The 22,357-nt window shown below is 38.8% G+C and overlaps 2 protein-coding genes across 2 annotated transcripts; one reads left to right on the forward strand and one right to left on the reverse strand.

Annotated features, from left to right (window-relative positions):
• The first annotated feature begins 2,149 nt into the window (after nt 1-2,149).
• Nucleotides 2,150-6,726, forward strand: LOC140781796 (protein indeterminate-domain 4, chloroplastic-like). Its single transcript, XM_073128009.1, has 4 exons — nt 2,150-2,486; nt 2,764-3,089; nt 3,286-3,685; nt 5,424-6,726. Exons 2-4 carry the CDS (start codon nt 2,909-2,911, stop codon nt 6,427-6,429), a joined length of 1,587 nt encoding a protein of 528 aa, XP_072984110.1. The 5' UTR covers nt 2,150-2,486; nt 2,764-2,908; the 3' UTR covers nt 6,430-6,726.
• A 2,632-nt stretch (nt 6,727-9,358) lies between these two features.
• Nucleotides 9,359-18,781, reverse strand: LOC140781794 (protein argonaute 1A-like). The gene is made up of 23 exons (XM_073128008.1): nt 18,647-18,781; nt 16,101-16,807; nt 15,787-15,995; nt 15,561-15,710; nt 15,338-15,471; nt 14,906-15,015; nt 14,651-14,757; nt 14,356-14,494; nt 14,096-14,212; nt 12,791-12,898; nt 12,634-12,705; nt 11,835-11,957; nt 11,566-11,731; nt 11,356-11,477; nt 11,144-11,281; nt 10,890-11,032; nt 10,710-10,772; nt 10,578-10,641; nt 10,343-10,478; nt 10,186-10,259; nt 10,006-10,100; nt 9,873-9,904; nt 9,359-9,789 (listed from the first exon to the last, which is right to left on the reverse strand). The coding sequence occupies exons 2-23, from the start codon at nt 16,797-16,799 to the stop codon at nt 9,575-9,577; spliced, it is 3,216 nt and encodes a 1,071-aa protein (XP_072984109.1). The 5' UTR covers nt 16,800-16,807; nt 18,647-18,781; the 3' UTR covers nt 9,359-9,574.
• Between the last annotated feature and the right edge of the window lie 3,576 nt (nt 18,782-22,357).

The following is a 22,357-nucleotide window of genomic DNA, read 5'->3' on the forward strand; positions in this document are numbered from 1 at the left end:
AATACGCATCTTTAATTAATTAATAGTGAAATGTGTTATATATTCCTTCTCTCCTAAATTAAGAACATTCTTTTCCACCAAGGCATCAAGAGAAAAAGGATCAGTACCTCTCGTATCACTCAAACGATCCTTGGATATTTTTGCTGAGTCCTTGGGAAAGAGAAGGTCGCATTCACCCTGATATGTCACTTTGAGTCCTTAAATATTCTCTTTGATACTTTTTCTTCCGTATATATCATGGATACAGTAGAAATAAACCGGAATAAGATGCCAGGGTCTTGACAAAGTTCACATCCTTAGAATATGTCTCTTTCATTGTAGACTAGACTATATTCAAATTCCTTAATTCTCTGGTTACTAACTACACTTGTAACAAATCAATTAGGGAAAAATAATAAGTAAATTAAGTAACATTCTATATGTGAGATACATAGCAATATATATTTATATAAACCTACCACTAAGTGTACATTGCCTAGATTGTAAAGCATGCTTAGCATTTATTAATGCTTGAGATATTTATCGATCCCTCGAATATAGTCACATGAAATAAAGTTTAATCTTGAGGTGATTACTAGTGCATGCATCTCACGTGCTCACCATCTGGCTTCAAACTCATGCATTATTAATAACTCAATCAAATAGAGAATCTTATTACTATTTAGCAATATATAAATGTATATTGGAAACTTAAACATAGAATACTATATTCCCGGCCCTGACAAATGTCCCACTAGCTAACAAACGAATCATACACATATATGTTTAAAATATACACTAAACTTTGTTGCATAGTCCCCAAAAGTAACTCCTTTGGGGAATATATGTCTTAAGAGTTATGTTTTCTCCCTAAGCGAATGTTAAGTAGCTGAGAGCCTCAACCTTTGTCGGCAACGATGATAGTGCCAATGGCCCCATCTCCGCCGAATTCCTCTTTACCTAATACTTATCTTCATTAAATTATGAGTTTTAATTTATATCTTCTCGATCGGTGCGAGAAGGGAAGTGGGGGAAGGTTAAGAGCATATTGGTCCCCTCTCATGCATTGGAGAAGGATCAAGAAGGACTACATTTAATTTTTATAGATTTGGGACTCCAAGGACTGCTCTGCAAACTATTTTTTTTAAAAGGGTTTTAGTGACTCATGACCATATCTTGATTTGATCAGTGGTAATTAAGGATGCAGTTAAATATATGATCAAATGCTTGGCAAACTCCATCTCCCTTTGGACACGCAAGATGTTATTTGAGCCTAGAAATAGTTAGGAATTATTACTTTGTTGATCATGTAGTTGTTGATCACTAGGATTTCCTACATATCAATAATAGAAACAGAATGACGTGCTACCTCCATCAACATACAAAACGATGTCACTGTTAAAGATATATATATATATATATATATATATATATATATATATATATATATATATATATATATATATATATATATAAATTCATGTTGGTTATCCAACATGATAGTTTAACCAATACTTGTTTTTCTTCTTCTTTTGGAGGTCATGGATCATTCGGTATTAGGAGTTATATAAGCAGCTTAATTAAGCTTTTAAATTAATTAGTTATCTAAACATCACTCTTGAGTAGATTTGAGGTCATCCCAAAGCATGCATATATGCATATGCATCGCTCTTAAATTAATTATTAAGTTAAAACTAAGAATTTAATCATGCGTATAATGCCCTCATATAACTTAAACAAATAATTGTCATGTGGTAATAATTTGTGACACCATTAATTAATTAAAGAGACGAATAAAAGTATAGGGTAGAAAACAAGAAGCTGTTTAAAGATGGATGATGACATATGTAGTTGGTTTGCTCAAAAAGGTTACAAGCTTTAATTCGACATGGGAAAGGGTTGGAGAATAATAGTGAGGGAGTGTAAGAGGACATGACAGATGACTAGTGAATTAACTCGTCTTGCCCATTATTACCAAGAGTGGTACCATTATGTACTGCTACAGTTTGGCCTATCTTTTAAACCAATGGGTGGAAGCTTTGTCCTGACATGGGTGGAAGGAGATACGAAACCAGATGAGATGGGGTTAGAGGCTAAGGCTTACAGTCTGTGGACCCAATCCTTAGCCACATAACGACACAAGTTGCCAGCCTGAGACTTGTCTCTCTTTTCTCTCTCTCTCTCTCTCTCTCTCTCTCTCTCTCTCTCTCTCTCTCTCTCTAGAGATCTAAATTTAGTTATAAAACTTTGGTCATGGGTATATCTTTATTATTATTTGTGTCACAAAGAGAGGGGGGGAGGTGAGGAAAAGGAGGAGGAGGAGAGTGAAAAGAAATATATTGAAGTGAATTGGAACAGTGAAGAGAAGCAAAAGAATGACAAGGAAGTGAAAGGGATCCTGCAACCACCCTTATAAGCAGCCAGGAGGAGGAGGAGGAGGAGGAGGACTACATGGAGGATGGAGGAGAAGAAGTGAGAAGGATGAAAGGAAGTGCTTCTTTGAATTGGTTTGTGCTTTTCTTTATTGCCTTCTTGTTTGTTGCTTCCTTCTCTCTCTCTCTCTCTCTCTACTAGTTTTTTAGTGCAACTGCTTGCTTGATTAGTTTTCCCATCTCCCTTAATTTGCCCTCTTCTTCTTCTTCTTCTTCCTTCCTTCCTTCCTTCCTTCCTTAAGTTTAGAGTGGAAAGATGGATAGATGGAAGGAATCTAGGGAGATTTATTATGGCTTCATGTTGGATTTTGGATTAGTGATACATGATATTCATATATATATATATATACAGATGCAACCAAGAAGAGGAAGAGAGAGGGGATATATATATCTATATAGCTAGCTGCAGGTGAGGAAGAAGAAAAACCAATTAAATCGAGAAGAGCACACCATCCAAAGAAACAAAGAGTTGCCAAATAAAAGAGAAGAAGATATATATGGCATCAGCTTCGTCTTCGGCAGGCTTGTTTGGTATCAGAGAAGGAGACAACCTCAACAACAACTACATGAAGCCGCAACAGCAGCAGTCTTCGACGCCGTCTTCGTCGACGGCGTCTCCCCAAACAGCAGCAACGGCAGCTCCAGTGAAGAGGAAAAGAAACCAACCTGGAAACCCAAGCAAGTATCCACACCCTCCAATTAATTCCATTCGATTATTAGTATTTCCTTTAATTTCTCTCTCTTCCTCTCCTTCTATCTCTCTCTCTCTCTCTCTCTCTCTCTCTCTCTCTCTCTCTCTCTCTCTCTCTCTCTCTCTCTATATATATATATATATATAATCAAAATTTAGGAAATTATATACATGCATGTACAGATCCAGATGCGGAGGTGATCGCATTGTCGCCGAAAACCCTAATGGCGACGAACCGCTTCATCTGCGAGGTGTGCAACAAGGGGTTCCAACGCGAGCAGAACCTCCAGCTCCACCGGCGAGGCCACAACCTCCCATGGAAGCTGAAGCAGAAGAGCGGCAACAAGGAGGTGCGCCGGAGGGTCTACCTCTGCCCGGAGCCGTCGTGCGTCCACCACGACCCCTCCCGCGCCCTCGGCGACCTCACCGGCATCAAGAAGCACTTCTTCCGCAAGCACGGCGAGAAGAAGTGGAAGTGCGACAAGTGCTCCAAGAAGTACGCCGTCCAGTCCGACTGGCGAGCTCACTCCAAGATCTGCGGCACTCGCGAGTACCGCTGCGATTGCGGCACCCTCTTCTCGAGGTAAACAATCAAAAAGAAAAAAAAAACACTTGCTATGCTATCCTACGTTTTAATTCACAATGCGAAGAATTATACCAGTCAACTCACCCGTCCATCATCCATGCATGACGATGATGATAATGATAATGATAATGATAATGATAATGATGATGAGTATGTTCAACTCGAGGCATGCATATCATCATAGATTTCTGCTCATCGATCGATACAATATGAATGCATTATATAAATTGGGATGTTGACGATTGCTTAATTATCCTAGTATCTTTCTTTGGTCACCTCACTCCAGGAGAGATTTCCAGTTTTCTTTTCTTTCTTTCTTTTTCTAGGGTTAGGGTTTATTTTATTTTTTTTAGGGTTGTTACGGGATTGGATTCCGCAGTAGAGAGAGAGAGAGAGAGAGAGAGAGATGGCAGTGAGGCAACTGCTCCCACGTGAATGGTCTTTAGCCACTGACTGCCATGGTCAGTCATAGAGGTTTCAACCTTTTTTTTTTCTCTTTAAACAAAAAAACATCAAGAAAGAGATAAAAAGGGTCTCCTCTTTCCTTCTTGGAAATAACGCTCTAGATTTTGTTTTTGTTGCTTCTTTCTTTTTCTTTTTCATTTCACACCACCTCATTCTTTCTCTTCTTTCAAATTCGACCCTCGTTTTTCTCATTACTTAGGTCCAGTTTTAGAATAGTTAGAAAGACAGAGAGTGAGATGGAAAAATCTCTCACTCTCTCTCTCTCTCTCTCTCTCTAGTTCACGTGTTGCCATGTAAGCGCGACCTGGCAGGCTTTGTTCTATGTGGGTTGGCTTGACGTGGTCAGGTCATTTGGCCATGTCAGAGCTACTGCACCTTTTCATGACAACCTCAGGCTTGGAACTTGCAAGGAGACTCTTTTCTCCCTCCCTCTCTCTCTCTCTCTCTCTCTCTCTTCCACTCATTCTTCAGTTATTCAAATATTTTGGGAGTTACATTTAGACTTCATTGATTGAGGAGGAGAGAGGGGTCTGAGGATTGCAATGCATGTGAGAAGTTAATAGTTAGTTGGCTTACTTGGGCTTTTAATGAGGGTATACTAGAAAAGACTTTCATAGTATTGGCAAAAAATTCCTTCACTGGGGAATGCAAGAGTTCATGGGATTTGGAATTAAATGAAAGGTATCGATGGATTCCTTTCATGCTTTCTGCAAATATTCCCACCTTGCATTTATTGAAGGTTGAGTTACATATGAAGGCTTCTAGCCACTTGACATGGACTTGGCCCTTTTCAACTTTCAACTACTTAATAAGAGGGCAGGGCATTGTCATTTTATCATTATGCCATTATCCTATCAAGAGGATAGAAATGTCATTTACTGTCTCCACTGTTTATTACTTATAGTACATGTTTAGTTTTCAATGTAAATCCTCTGAAATAAAAGTAAGTACTAGTAATAGTAGTAGTAGCAGCTTGTAGATGGTCTTTTACTCTTTAACGTGTAGTGCCTGGTAAAAATGCAGAAAGGTGGTGGTGGTGTTCGAGTATTAATAGTAGTAAAAAAAATAGTATACATAATAAGATGTTTGCATATTATTTAAGTAGCGTTTTCCGTTATTAATTAAGTGATAATGTCAAACCTTAGTATATATCATGATATCACTCAAAAATAAGTTCGATTATCTTGCACGTACTTGATACATAAATAATTTCATGATAGTCATATTACAAGCTCATTAATAGCAATTCGTATTCAAATTTTGGATGCAGGCGTGATAGCTTCATCACCCACAGAGCCTTTTGTGATGCTCTAGCACAGGAGAGCGCTAGGGTTCCAACCAACCAGCTGACCACCATGGCTAGCCACCACAACCTATATGGGAACAGCAACATGGCTCTAACTCTATCTCAAGTGAATTCTCATCTCACATCCTTACAAGAGCAAACCCACCTCTCTCACTTCGATCACATCATCTCTCCGCCGCCGAATCCGCAATCGTCGTCGGCCTTCTTCCTCAGCGGCGGTGGCGGTGGCGGCAGCTCAAACCAAGTCTTTAGTAAAGATTCACAGCCCCAGCATTCCTTGCTTCAAGACAAGCCCTTCCATGGCTTGGTGCAACTCTCAGACCTCCAAAGCAACACGGCTAGCTTCTTCTCCAACAATAAGAATGCTTCGTTCATGAGTAATGCTAGCAATAATGGCGGTAATAATCAGAACATGCAGCTAATGATGCCCTACCAGTTCAACGGTGGAAATCTTATGGGGGATCACTTGAGCGGAGATGTTTCTTCTCTGTACAGCAACAACCCGGCCGAGCCAGTTCTTCCGCAGATGTCGGCGACGGCGTTGTTGCAGAAGGCAGCTCAGATGGGTGCAACCACAAGTTTCAGGACTAGCTTTAACGTGGAGAATCTTCATGCAAACCAAATGCAAGAGATGATGAATTCCATCGCAAATGGCAGTGCAGGGCTATTCGGAGCGAGTTGCACCACCGGGGAGCATGAACAAGAGAGTACTCGAGGACTCGGCGATTTCGACCCGAGCATGTCTAACATGGTTAAAGGGAAGATCCAAGATAACTTCTCGTCTGCGAGCCTCGGAGTTTCCGATCAGCTAACGAGAGATTTCCTAGGAGTTGGAGGCATGGTGAGAGGAATGGGAGGTGGAGGGATGAGTCAGAGAGAGCAGCATCATGGCATAGATCATATGAGCTCTTTGGATGCTGAGATCAAATCTGCAACATCTAGTAGAGTGTTTGGTGGAGGGAGTCTGTAGGAAGAGAGATCAAAGAGAAGACTCAAGAAGAGAGGAGAAAGAGTCAGTCAAGGCTTAGTAGTTGCTGTTTGGTTGCTGTTTAGTAGTATAGTAAGGTTAGAAATACATATGTGTGTAGTTTTTAGAGGGTCATATCTCTCATATCTTTTACTCTACACAAGTAACATTTTGCTTTTTACAAGTAAATATCTCTTAAGAGATACACATTAGAAAGCTCGAAAGTACTTCAAATACTTTATTTATTTATTTTTGTTTTCTCTCCGTCTAGTTATCAATAAATGAGCATGCTTTGATTAATTAAGGCCGTCTCTTAATTTATTCTATTATATTAGTTTCTGTAATTCATCTAAGGGTTACATAATTTAGGACATGTTTGGATAACCAAATTCGGACAGGATTATGTGAGAATTTAGTTTTCCATGTGGGTGTTTGGATATTTTTTTCAACGAAAAGTTTTTCATTGTAAAACACCCACTTTTTATAAGGGAAAAAATTAATCCACTCTTGACTGGATTTTTTTTTTTTTTTTTTTTACCTCTACACTCTCTCTACCTCATTCTTTTTTCTCTTAAGCGGTAAAAATAGACTAGATAGGATCGATCATATAGTGATAAAATTATATCCTTATCTATAAATTTTCTTATGATACGGATCCCAATACAGATAGCAAATTTAATTACAATATTTGTTAAGTACAATCATGGATACGGACCAAATATCAGATATATTTGTATTCATTTTTTAAGTGTATAAGAACTTGTGAAATCTAGACAATTAGTAAATATATGTGAAACTTAGATTAGCCATATAAAAGTATTTAAAAATGTTTTATATCACTAAACTAAATGATACGACAGTATTGTTTCAGATATTAATCTTCGATTATATATATATCCATAGCTATGAATATAAATTCGGATATGAAGACAGGATAGAAAAATCTCAATGCTGGCAAAATTCAAAACTGGATCCACAAACCCTACTCCCTCTCATAGCACCACTTTCTTCTCTCCACACTCTACCTCCTCAAAGCAACACCACCACCACCACCACCACCACATTCTCTGCTTGCGACCTCTTCCCCCTCCTATCTCTCTTTGTTCTACGTTGTTTTTCCTCCAAAATTCCCTAAAATCTTCAGATAATATTAAATTAATTTAAAGGAAATTGAAAAAAAAAAAAAACATAGGATACTTTAGTTGCAGTTTTCCAAATTTCTATAAAAAATTATCCTAACTTGTCTAAATAAGTCCTTAGTGAGAGACGTGCCAATGTATATATATACTAGGGAGACCTAGTCTCTTATCTAGCTTATAATTAACTTGTGGACTCATGCTAAAAAAAAGTTAAAAAGGAGGGATTGGATTCCATCTTTTGTTCAGTTTTTCTTCTTTATTTTAATAATAGGCATCTTTTGTTCAGTTTTTGAGGTACATATTATACCTCTTCTCCATGTAGAGGGGGACGGAGATCGTCTGCAGCCCTTGCTGCATGCCTTCGGGTATTTGACAGTCGATAATAGAGAGGCCAGTCCCGTATTCCAAGGGAGATCTTTCTGTTTCTTTTTAATATTCTTTTGAGGCAATGTGTTGCAAGAGAAAACTCCTTACCATTTGAAACATCTGTTCCAAAACCTGCAGTCTCATTTATGGATATTGCTTCTCCTGCAACAACTGGAAGTGGCAGTGGAGCTGAAGGTCGTAGATGTTAGCTGCAGGAACGTGAAACAACAAACCATCTTTAGTTAGGGATGACAACGAGAATGCTTCTCAAATGGTTTAAAGCATCTCTCACCCAAAAACAAACAAAGAAAAAAACTTATGGTTATCGTCTCGGAGGAGCAGACGATCGAGTTAAATTAATGGATATTCATAAATGAAGATAACAGACTCATAGATGGGCTCTCGGATCAGCTTTTATTGGTTTCAGTCTAATTCCATGGCTGGGTGTAATTATAGTGATTTAAACTCCTATTAGATTCTAATGGAAAAGAAGTTTTGGACAGTTTTGTTCCTTGGATATGGCTTCTTTTAATAGTTTACTCGGATCTGCTGGATTGATTGAGTTTCTCTCTGAAAGTGAGATTTTATGGAATCAAGGGTCGAGACAAATTTGGCTGAGGAGGTTGATCTGAATACTAAGTTCAGAATAATTATATTACTCATCTAATACATAATAACACGTTCCAGTTTCAGATATTATTAAATGAATCCGTCAGGTTTTCGTCAATCGCTATAAATCTTTATTTCATCATCAATCAGATTCGTCTGCCTTAATCCATTGGTATGCTCTCTATTCTTCATCTAAAGATAAATTTCTCCATTTTAACCTACCCTTAGTTTTAAAAAAGAAGTATCGACTTCTTTAACCATGACGTTCACCTGGCGGGTTTCAATAAATAAATCTCTAAATCACGATGATGCTTCTCTGGTCAAGGATTTCAGACTTTCTAGTCCTATGAATTGCTTGTAAAAAGGCTATCACAAAGGTTTTGGCTAATCGTCTTGCTCCTCTTATGGGCTCTTCTATCATTCTTCATTGTTCAATCTGCTTTTATTAAAGGGAGAAGTATTTTGGGATAGTTTTTGTGATAGCCCAAGAATTGCTGCTCTCTTGGTCCAGTAGATCTTTACATCGGAAGGCTTCTCTTGCTACGGTTAGTTGGGATGTTAGTTTCAATATTTTCAACGTGTTAGCTTGTCCTTCTTGATGGATCAAATAGATTGACTGTCGTTTATCTTCTTTCTGCTACCTCAGCTATACCCTTATTAATGGTTTTCCAAATAATTATTTTAAGTCCAAGAGATGTTTGCATCAAGTTAAAATAGAGCAGTATGATTTCCGATTAAGGTCTAAAAGGGCACTTCAAGTTATTGTCAAGGTTAATAATATGAAGAAAAAAATAAATTGAAATGAAGAGATTAGTACGTACCCAAATCTAGATTCATTACAACTTAAATATTTAGAATTTGTCTGGATAAGTAAGCAGCATCACAACACAAGACAAGCATAAATTTAAGTCAAACTAAACATACAGAAACAGAAGCAACAAATAACAAGAAGCCGTAGGAGCTTAAGGTGTACTATAAGGCAGCCAAAAGGGAACTAACCCAACTTGAAGCAGCTTTCTGAGGAACTCGGGAGACTAACAATAAAACATGACCCTTTTAACATTCTCCTTCAGAGCAGGCAGAGGTCTGACGGCAACGTTTCCAGGTGTCCTTGTACTGCGAGGACCACCGGTAGGAACTCCACGACCGACTGCCACACCACTTGCCATTGACCCACTATCCGACGTCTCAGGTTCCAAGTAAAACCGAGCACGGAATGCAGCAAGATGAGCATAATATGCAGGAGGCACTGCCAAATAAAAAACAGCATATGAGAGCCAAGTTTGGAGGATTCAAAGCATCTCGAGGGATTGAACTCAAGACAACATTTACCTATTGACACGGAGCGGGTGCACCTAGCATAGCTGCAAAATAGAAGCAAGCTCTAGTTAAAAAGGACTACTGTTACTGATACCTGAGACAATAAAAGTTGTGTACTAAGATGATAGAATTAAGTGTGCATTACGTGTAGCACAGGTTGTTTGTGAGAGATTGCAGTGCATCGGCAGTGAATTTATTCTCATCCCACAAAACATGGTAGTGAGCAGGGCGGCTTGTTCCCTGCCAAATGTAAGTAGTTTCAATAAAAATAAGCACTAGATTAAGTAAATAAAAGAAGCAACATAAAACAATGATGGCACATTACCTGAATGCCGGCGTGACTACATAGGTAGAAATCAAACTCAGTTGGATGGCAAATCTTAGAATCAACCACTGTGCCTGCCATTAAAAGGGCAACAGTTCAAAATTTCAGAACACAGCACCATGAAGCCAGGAATTTTTTGCATTTGTCAATATCTAACCTGGCAATATATTTCCACTCCTATCCACAGACCGCTGATCATTATGATTATTAGCAAACAGACGTGTATGATGCCTCTTCTGAACAACAACAAACGTCACCGGTGGCTGGTAATCAGGCTCCAATGAAACACATGCCTGAGTTGAACATTTTAAAAAAATCAGCTAGGATTAGCTGGATAAGAAAAGGTTTACAGTGGAAAAGAATTTTCTACAGCTGTCCTTAAAATGACTTACCTTTCGGATGGCATCAAGTTCATACAATAATACTTGATAAAATTGTCCCTCACTGACACCATCCCTGATAGAGAGGTATCATGATAATCATGTAGCAGGATCAAGTATGAATACTAGAGTAGAGAATGATACCTGTAAAATATAATTCGCTGAGGTTTCTGCCCAGTTGATCTTTTGAACGAAATGAGAAGCTCCCTACAAATTACAGTACAGTATATAAGGGTCTTCCCGCAAACCAAAAACAGAACGTCAAAGTAGCACCAGAACTTCAATTCAAGTGGTCAGTAGTGCATAGAAATATCAAAAACAGACCTAATCATGCCACCAGTGACTGGTCCGCGTTGTGGATCTTGCCCGACTTTAAACAGATCCTGGATTAGCTCTTGCCGATGGGCTTGTGCACTAACTAATCCAGCATACTTGGTGACCTCTGGCCAATCTTGAGAAGCAACAACCTGAATAGCCCGAACATGGCAGTCCTTATGCAAGTCAGAATTTGTACAAATGTTTATTCAAGGAACATAATTTATTGACTTATATATATCACCAAAAAAATGAGAACTTACAGCTGCAATGGAAGGGCTGGAATCCTCTCCAGGATGAGGATGAGTTACATCAGCACCAAATATAATTGTTGGTCTGTCACTGACCAGAGGTATCCTCCTTGTCAGAGCATCCATTAGTACAGTATTTCTTCCTCCAACCTATGCATTAAGTTGATGTAAGCTATAACAGTTCAGAGAAGAAGAGTATTTCATCATAAAGGAAAAAAACTGACCTTAACATTGATCTTAAGAGCAACATTTGCAAGATATTGCTTGCTCATCTTAAACACATGCTTCGTCAGGCAACATTGTGAGACTAATCCAAGGTCTGTCTCACATATTCTTTTCAGGTCCCCTGTAACAATTAGCAATAACATGTAGCAGATCATGACATCAGATCAAAGAACAATGACGGAAACAGAGGTGTCTAGTAGGAAGCATACCATATAGAGAACCATTATTGTCAGGCAATATCACAATCAGCAAATCAAGCTCCCTGCCCTGTGATCTAAGTATTCTCATGACCTCCTGATACCGTGTTTTGAGAGCTCTTTCCACATGCTCAGGCCGAGCAGTTAATGGAGGAAGGACAGGCTCTAGTGCAAAGTCCTACATAAGCAAATAATAACAGGAATGCTAATTAAAAGTCAATGTTATATCTAGAATATATCCTCCTAGCTTCCGTCAAATTACTGGATCAGCACAACCGTACCATTCCAGATACTTGGCACATCAGAGCCAACTCGTAACAAAATCCCCTAGCAGCATTATCTTGAACACTTCGTGAAAAGTTTATGCATGTCCAGTTACTTACCCTCCCACCGTTGACCATTTTCTACATTCCAAAAGGAGAAAAAACCAACAGTCAGAAGAGCAAAACAAATGACTTTCTCAACTACTATTTATCTCAAAAAAATAATGAGGTGGAATAAATATATAAAATTGAGGAAGTCCAGAAAAAGTTAGCTGGACTGATATTAGAAACATTAATATCTTCAAGACCAAGCAGATGGGGTTTTAGGAAGTTAGTTGGACTAGTACATTCAATGCACCGTGCACACTTCTAGAAACTGATTTGGTCGAAATTGACTGGTCATAAATGTTACAAAACATTGGGTCTTATGAGCACACTTCTCACCCCCATTTTCCTAGGAGAAGCATGTTACCATAGGCAATTTCAACATTTGTACTGTAGAGTGTTTCCAAGTTCGCATAGTTAGCATATACAAGGGAGGCAGCACTAGGCATAACAGTCAAGCTTTATCTGCATATTCAAGACAGAACACCCCCTCCAAAAGTCAGTTTAAAACCTATACCTCTTGCTCTTCCCAACTGCACAATGGCAAGAACCTAGTAGAGTAGAATTGTAGCAAAATATGAGAGGCATACCAAAGTAAAATAAATACTTGAATAAAACAGAGGTAATAACAAAAAAGGAAAAACAATCATGTGGTGATCAAATCAAGTCGAATCAGCTAAGGCTCCAAATGCACATCATTCACAAGTAATACCTTATTCATCATATTCCACTGACCAACTTTGGGCAAGCAATCCTTCTCTCTACCAGTATCGTGGTATTTAAGCTAAAATAAAAGACAAGAAACATAGTCATAATATATACCAGCTTAATGAAATGAAGAGTGGCACAACAGGACAAATGAAACCTACCCATGGAGCTGGTAGAATTCGAGCCTCAACTGAAGCAAGTTTCTCATCAATTCTTATACCAAACTCTTGGGCGTATGGGTCTTCATGGTATGCATTGTGATGAACAGTCTGATCATAGTAAAAAGCAAAAAATAAGGTAAGAAATGCAATAAACAAACGATGTGGAAAAGTAACAAGTTAACATAAAAAAGAATTGCTAAGGCAAACAATTGTTACCATCAATGATAGAGGGAGAACAGTTAATAAGTTTACATAGCAAAATTACTATAAATCAAACTGCATTGGGGTGTAGAAATCATGAAATAATTGTTGCATATACCCAACTATGAGAAAACTTACAATAACTCCTTTTTGAACCAAAAATGCATATAAAAGAGAGAAACAAACTAATTTAGTGATGCCAAGACATTGTTCTGGATTAGAAACACAACTTTTTTTTTCTTTTAGATTCTCTTACTAGTGAAGGTAAATGTCAAGGGAAGGATCAGAATTCCAGGTAATTTCCAACAGGCTTGCTGGTGGGCTCACTAAGGTTCGAAGGTCATTTTCCCAGTCCTTAATATTAGAAACAACAACATTAAAGAACATAATTGCTGATAGGATCCTTCATCCAGCCCCTTATTCCATGAAAAGAGAGATGAAACAATAAAATAAAATCATCAGGTCCTAGTACCAGAAAGAAGACTCAAATCGGCACCTTCAACAATTGCATTCAATTTTGTTTAACAATTTGATAAAGTATAAGGGTTGGCTCAGTGGTTACAGTGCAGCATCAGAACTGCTAACTTCACTAGGATTTCAGTCCCTCTTTCAGTTATGTTGATTCAACGATGCATCTGACGACGTCATAAAAAAATAAACAATTGGTAATAGTACTCCAACCAAGGGAGGGGACCCAATCATCCTACACTGGACAAGGAAGGCCAATAATCAGAAGAAGAAAAGACCAATTTGATGTGTATAGCAAGTCAATAGATACAGCTCATACTTCATAACACAACCATTCTATCCATGTTTTACAGACAACATACATAATGATAACAGCACAGATGTTCAAGGCAGTAAATTTATCATCGAAAACCTGTCAGACTTTGCAATAAAAAATGAATATTGCTTATTAGCAATTACAGGCAACATTGATTGCTTACATATTATAAAAGGACAAATGTATCATGCCAAAGCTACTCAACATATCCAAAACAAGATATAAGATGCAACATTAAAAAAACCTGACCATCCAATAAACAAGTTCAATCATATGGTATCACCAGCAATACATAGACAGCACAAGAAGAAAAGAATTACCTGCAGTATATCTAGTTCCCGCTCATGAGGACGCTGGCAGGTCACCTTAAGGAGAGCAGTTATCTGTTTCTCATTCAATCTCTTTGAGTACCTTTGTCCTTCAACAATCTTGCATACCTGAAAGTTAAATGTGCACAAAACAAATTACAATGCATATAACCTAATTGGAAAAACCTACAGATCATGTCAGAATTGGAAGAGGACAGCTGAGCATAAAGAACAGCTAATAAGACATAGCCCGAGTGGATCTACATGCTGACCTCCATGGGAAGATAATTCGGCCGCTGTTGATTTCCAACTTGCAAACAAGGTAAAAAGGTATGTTGTATATTAAAACCATAGGTCTCCTGAAAATATTGGACAACAGACTTCATTGTACCATGGTCATCAACGGGGAACCTGGTAATATAAAAAACCAGACAAGAACTCAGACCAGCAGAATAAATCTTGTCAAAGGAATATAAGATACGAGGCTATGAGGAAATGAATTAACATAAAGGATGAGGCAGATGCAACATAAGGGAGGTTCTTCCTAAAAGAAAAGAGGCTCCATACGTTAATTCTCTAGTTGCTTGTGACGTTAGACCAGATATGCGGTATTTTCTACGCATATTGCCTCGATGTGTAACCTCAACCTTCACACCTCTCAGAGCCTTCTTGATCTACATAAATAACCAGGAAATATGAGAACATAAAAAGGGTAAGTACCAAAGCTATAAGATATGTACTAGGCTTCTTAAGAAAAAGGTTCAGCATATTCCTTCAAAAGAACAGTAGCACATCTATTTATATTACTAAAGGGAAACAAACCTTCACACGATCAGCATCAGATAATGGTCTAACTGAAATGTCTCTGTTCAGAAGCTGTGCGACAAAGTCGATTACCGGCAAAGGTTCAATGAAAGCAGTTGAAGACATATCTACAAAACATATTGAATCCTTTACTGAACATACAGCCATATGCCAATATACATAATACCATCTTAATTAACATGCAAATCCTTCATAAGTTAAAATTTACTCCTTTTTATTCCTGGAAACTCCAGTAAATAGGTAAAGAAATGGAGGATAAATTCGGTACTTGAGCTCAAGGTCTTAAGTCTAATTAAAGGCTAAAAGAATTAAAAAGAAAAGAAACTCTCATGCAGTGATGCAGAAGCAGATTTTTTAACAATGCTGCATGGCTTCAAATCTCAAATTTATGGCATTAACTCAAATAGACCAAGTCAGAAGCTGTCTAACCAATATTAAGCGATAGTCCCATCTGAGTGGGGCGTATACTCTGATAGAAGCCACGCCAACTTTCCAACCCTTCACCAAGCTTTTGACGTCTTCCTAAATTAGGTGAATAAAATGACCGACCAACTGGTGAATATCTGTAATGTACAATGTGGCATGCCTTGTCACACCCTCATATCACAAAAATACACAAGATGGTAAGCTAGACAGAAGACAAGACTATTACCTCGCAGTAGGCAGTTCACGTAGTACAATGTCAAGAACTTGAAGGGCTTCTTGGGGTGCATCTGGCTGCCTCCCAGTTAAAAACATAGCTAAATGGTGAAGATCAGCACGTGCTGCAAACTTGATGACAACTTTGAAGACCCTCTCTCTCCTACAAGACAAAGTACACAACAGATATAATTACATGGAATAGAATTTGAATCAACATTAGTATGTTACAAATATACCTCTGGCCACCTAGACCTTCTTCCTCGTCATATAATGTTATTTCAAAATTCTTGGAGGGGAACGGAAGTGGCCCGGCGGTATAAAGGCTCTTCCTGCCATCATAAGCTGGAAGGCGGCCACCTAGATGAGACTGCCTGTATAGTTTTACTAGCTCCGCCATGACCGCACGATTCACACCACGGGAGGTCACTTCAGGTGAAATAGAGACCTAATAAAAATGTGATTGATTATTAAGAAGCAGAAAACGAACCACACTGCGTCTTTGATAAAGGCAGAACTTCTTATTTTAATATAGATAAGAGGAGAGGCTTACATCGTACTGGTGAAGGTCTTTGTCAGGCAACTCAGCAAAGAAATGGTTTGCCTTCACAATGCACCTATCTCCAAAACTACCCTTGCCAGGGCGAAGTGGAAATCTAACTGATTTGCTTGAGGATACTGCTGGTTGAATCGCCTGGCTAGAAGAAGCTTGGCCCTGGATATCAAGATGTTGAAACTGCTCTTCAACTTGACCAGAGAACACCTCCACAGCTTGTGACCTTGAACTAGCTTCTGATGGAGGTGGTACTGGCTGAGTGACTTGATATGGAACCTGGGTTGCTTGGTGCAGCTCGGGAACTGTCCTCGACGGACCAGCAGTTACAGGACCCCCACGCCCACCTGCCATGCTACCACCACCCCTGCGTCCGCCATAATGCTGCTGTGGTGGCATACCGCCTCTTGCCTGGGAACCCCCATGTCGCTGGTACTCAGAAGATGGGCCACCTCCCTGCTGTGAAACTAGTCCCCCACGACTGTGGTATTGTCCAGCGCTGCGGCTACCACGGCCTCCTTGTTGAGAGAGCTGAGGATCGGCTGGAACCCAACCACGTCCTCCTCCCCTACCCTGCTGTTGTGGCACTGGAGCCCTTTCAGAAGGCTGGGGAACACGAGGTTCAGCACTGCTACCGGCTTCTGGATACTCTGAACTCCCGGTAGCACTAGGAGGTCCAGTTCTTCTTTTCCTCGGCATGATTACAGCTGCAGGAAAAAAAAAATGAACAACAGTTATCACTAATCAAAATGTGCAATAAAACTCTAGGACAAAAGTAACAGAAAATTACGGCATAACACAAGATTGGTAACAAAGAACAGGAAGAAATACAAATCCAAAGAAAAAATCCCAGTATAGTGTTCACAGAGGATTAAGTGTAGAAGCCTTAACTAAAAGTCTAGAAATACGATGGATCAAATTCTTGCATAAATTTGAAGATGAAATATTCATGACCAACAATGATAAACTAACTAAAGAAGATAATAAGTTTGAAAGATGCTTAAAATACACAACCTGAAGAAAGGAATAATTTCCAAATTAGAAGTGCTGGCGCATGAATCATATAAATATCTCTCAATACATGATAGCATCCCCCCAGAATGTAACCAAAGCTTATTCCATACTATCAAATTATTTGATTATCTATACTTTCAAGGTACATAGTAAAAAGAAGAAACCATATTAGAAAAAGGTAAATACGAATACATGCAAATACTCTGCTTATTTGCAGGGCCAGAATACAAGACTCAGATTCTCCATCAAACAAAAGAACGTTTATTTTCGAAATCTTAATCCACTAAAAAAACATAAAGAACGTAAATTTCCTATAAGAAACAAGAATAAGTACAAGTCAGTCATGAGAGAGGTAACTCAATATCTATATATGGAAAAGAAAGAAAAACCAAAAAAAGAAGAATCAAAGTTGCATCAGCAACCTAATGATCAGTGAATGGTTGACAGTGCCAAGAATTAGCAGGGGCAAAGGTCAAGAGATCGATCATGCATACTTTGTGTGTATACATGATAGATATGTTAGATGAAAATTAGGAAGGCACCATTAAAGCTTTCCAATGTACCAGGCCCCCACAAATGTTCCGTGGATAATTTACAACAAATTTGAACGTACAACTCGAAATATAGATTAAATGAAGATATGTGCACATCTGCACATGGGCATGGTCAATTAAGAACCAACTAATAAAGACTATTTAAACGTCAAGCATAAACTTATTAAGTTACCCATAAGGTCTTTCTACAAGAATAGGCACGACAACTCACTAGAAAGATATAAGTGGGAAACACCGGTGGCATGTCAAAACTCTGCCGCCCATTTAGCATATCCAAATGGCGGCTAAGGACCACTGCTCATCATATTCTTCGTAACAACACATTTAAGGACAATTAAGATCAACCCCATAGAGGTAATCAAATTTTCCTTATGTTTAGGACAAGATAGTCGTACACAGATACACCCTTAAATTTCCAAATGATCCCCCGGTTCACGAAAGTGCAACAGATAAAGGATGTATCAATGAGGAAGTAGTGATAATTCCTCCAGAATAGAAGGAAACAAATGAAAACCTTAAACGAAATCCACACCGGATCGTCACGGAACCAATGCGAACAATCTAAGATCCTCTTAATCCACCGAAAAGTCGAACGATCTGTGGCCTTGGCCTTAGATCTGGTGTAATTTAAGAGCAAAAGCGGCCGGCCCGAAGAACAAAGCCTCAAAAAGAAGAGGAAAAACAACCAAATGTCGCTTAAAACCGCTTCATCGGTGCACCAAACATTTCGATCCCAATCATCCACAAACAAAAACCTCATATTTCCAGAAAAAGGAAAAAAAGAAAGAAAAAGAAGAGCATAGCCAACCAGAGACGACGAGTTCAGAAACATCAGAGAGAGAGAGAGAGAGAGAGAGAGAGAGAGAGAGAGAGAGAGAGAGAGAGAGATTGAAGCGAAGAAATGAAGACGATCAAAGTCGGGAAACCTAGAAGAAGGATCGAAAGAAGAGATGGAGAAGGGTTCAAAGAGATCTTTACCCTGATCAAGGAACCGAGAAGACGAAGACTTTTGAGAAGACTCTCGAACTACTCCACCGAGAGAGTAGCGCAGGAACGGCTATTCTACGGGAGAGCAAAAGAGAGACATAAAAGACGAGAGCCGTGGGGTTCGGGAAAAGGACAGGTGTCGACCGATTCGCCCCTGCTCGACTCGGACGAGTCGCACTTTGGGGGTGGGTGGGGGTAAGAAGGGCCCCATATGTTTCCCGCGTTTTAATTAGTGCGGTCGACTTGCTATGATTGGCGAGGCCCCGCTCCCAAAATTTTGTAGAACCCGAGGGTGTTACTGCAAAAGGACTCTCTCCAAACTAATACACGAATCACGAGCTGGAGTATAGTCGAGCCGTGCTTCATCCAGCCTACCTCTCTTGAATTAAAAATAATTTTGAGATTAGATTTATGCTCAAACATAAATTAAAATTATTTTAATTTGAGCCGATTTTATAATAAACCTTGAATAAATATTCAAAATCAAATTTAATTTAGATTTAAATCAAACTTAAAATATAAAATTATTGCTTAGATTATATATATATATATATTATTTCGAGTCATATCGAGCCATGATCAAACTTAGCATGGAGCCGGGGTTGATTATTTTGGCAGACCTATCTCCAAGAGCGCAACTGGATAGTGAAGCGATCACCACGTCTGCAAATGTTACACTTGGCATGAGGTGGTTGGACAGTAAGTTGGTGTCCACTCTCCAAGTCTCAACTCCTAGATTAGTACGTTCCATTTAAGTTGGGTTGAGTTAATGAAGTGCTACTGCTGGTTACTACTCTTGACTTTAATTTTACAGTGGATAAGCTTTAAAATTAGATCTTATCTTTTCGATCAACTAAACATCTCTTATCTCTACTTGTAATTAGATTAAAATTAATTAATCTTTGTTAACCCGTACTGCTGGGACTCACGAGTCGCATTTAAAAAAGAATCAATCGGTGGACGGCCCAGATGGGTCGGGGGATAAGGACGGTTGGTGCGCCGGACTGAGACCCGAGTACGGACCAAGGAAAGAAACCATCCATCCGACGGTGGAGATGGGAAAGGGCCCGGTGGTTTACTTCGACGCGAAGGTCCCCCTTACTTAGTGGACGGGCGACACGCTGGACGATGGGTGGGCCCCACGGCTCCAGTCTGGGTCAGCCCCAAAACCCAAAAGAGAGAAGAAGGAAAAAGACTTACCTTAACGCATATAACAAAGTATATGCGGGAGGTCCGCAGAATCGAATCGAATGGAATCGCCTCGCCTCGAAGTAGGAAAAGGAGGGGTTGGGGTGGGGAGGGGGAGCGTAGTACGAGATGTGACCGTTCGTTGCTAAAGGCAGAGGCCTCCTGATGGATCCCGGATAGCCGTACGGGTGGGGGGCTGGCCTCGTGATCCGGTGGATCCCAATCGACCTCCACTGTTTCGCGAAAAGCCCACTGGGAGATCGAAACGTGTCCATGGGTAAAGCACCCACTAAGGGAGGGGCCCACCGTTGTTGTTGTTGTACTACGGCCTTTTTTTTTTAATTTCTTTTAGAACTTATCTTTAATAAATTCTCTTTTGGTCGATTTTACCCTCGACCCACTCCGGCATTGGATCCTCCTCAGCTTGGGTGAAGCTCTCTAGCACTTTGGCGCATTGCCATTGGCTCCTCGCTGACCATGGAGAAAGAAAATTATTCGGTGGTGGTTGGATAGCTTGGCTTAACGGTTTGATAACGTGATTGATAGTTCCACGGTATAATTAATTTAGAGAAATAGCTCCGCAATGCGACAGCTTAGACTAGATATCCGCGGCGTTTAATTTGAAGTAATGATTTAGTAGCTTAAAGTCTAGACTAAACAGATACTATATTAGCTAAAAAATTTAGTAAAACCTAAGTGCTTCTATTTAAAGAAAATTAACATTTTATTCATATCTAACCTTTACACTCATGAATGATAAAAAATTAGCTCCTCGTCGTTATTAATCTTTCAAAAAAAATCACTTTATATTAATTATTAATTATTCTATATTACAATTGAGCGTAAGAATAATTCTTCATAAAATAAAATTTTATTTAAAAAATAAAAAAAAATCTATTCAATCAGCCTTATTATTTGGAATAGCTCTCATACTAATATAATTATATTTATTCATCATACTTGTATAAAATAAATTATTAAATATTATGATGTTTAGTTGTAAACTAGCTTATTCTATAATAATTATACTTTACGTGACATATAGTTGAATCAAAGTACGTACTATCCAGTAAGACAGAAAAAGATAAAAGTAATATCACCTCTCTTACCACCCAAATAAATATATATTCATCGTAATCTTTTACAGAGATTATTATTATTATTCAGAGGGTCGTAATGTCGAATTTTTTCTTTCTTTCTTTCAGATAGAGTTTGAGAGGAACGAGAGCAATGATATTCTTAGAGAAAAGTGTTTCAGTGTCACGTTTTGTACAAGTAATACTTTGGTCATTTGGTCATACTTATATATATTATATATATATATATATGCTACTCCGCAATATACGCTAGCATTAGCACGAATAATTTTGACGTGGAACAAAGGTTTGGAAGTAATGCGTAGATTATATTTTGTATTAATTTATATGACACGTGGAACGAAGAGAGAAGGCGGCATACCTTGGTAGGGGTGGGCATTTTGCAAGGCAAATGCCATGGGAAAGAGAAGCACAGCAACTGGAATAGGGTTTGCCTGAGAGAGAGAGAGAGAGAGAGAGAGAGAGAGAGAGAGGAATAAGGTCAAGCTAGCTAGCTAGCCTTTGGAATGGGAGGGAGAGAGGAGGGGGTGGTGGCCAAATGAGGAAAGAGGATCAAGTTCTTATAGAGATAGTAGAAGGGGGTGGGTGGGTGGTGGTGGTGGTGGTGGTAAGGATTGCATAAAATAAAATATTACTAGTGCTAAAAGACAAGTCACTGTGGCTGAGATGGGAAAACTCTGTGAAGTGGTGCTGTGGAGGGAGGAGGAAGTTGTTTGTTTGTGTGATAGGAATTTCTGATTGTCTTAGCTTGGGAGCAGGAGAGAAGGTGTAGGTGCAACTGCACTGCTAAAAAGTTTACTACCTCATTTTTAAATTTTAACGAGTTAATATGACATCAAAAAGTTTTTTGTAATTTAATTGTATTTAACTTTTTAATTTATAATAATGAAGTTTAGTGTGTGTACTCGTGTATGCAAATTGTGGGTATTACATTATAACATAAGAATATTCAAAAAAGTAAATGTAATTAAATTGTTAAAGTCTCGGTTTAAACTCTATCAGGCTATTAAACTTCTACTCATACAACAAACAACTATTATTTAGAGCAACTGATAATTTAAACTATAAGTTAATAATGTAAACTACTTGGGTAGTTTGGATGGCTGTGTGTAAATTGCTTACTGGAGATCTTTTGTTTTTAGGTGGTTTGCTTATTGGTAGTTTAGTTTTTATATTATTTTCAGTGCTATAAAGACTGTTATAAGATTCCATCGTCCATAGTAGGCTAGCAGCACCTTCCAGAGATAGCAGCATAGAATATTAGCACAAACCCGGAGGTTAATTGGATCAAACAGTTGATTTTTTTTTATTTTTTATTTCCCGCTGAGATGATATATTGATAGGGAATCCAGTGATTTGACTCTTCCAAAAGATTTCTTCAAGATCTTTATTTCATGACCCTTGTGGCCTTGTCCAC

The sequence above is a fragment of the Typha latifolia genome, chromosome 2 (genome assembly GCF_019914945.1).
Source record: "Typha latifolia isolate L0001 chromosome 2, TyphaL0001v2, whole genome shotgun sequence".
In the NCBI taxonomy this organism is placed as follows: Eukaryota; Viridiplantae; Streptophyta; class Magnoliopsida; order Poales; family Typhaceae; genus Typha; species Typha latifolia.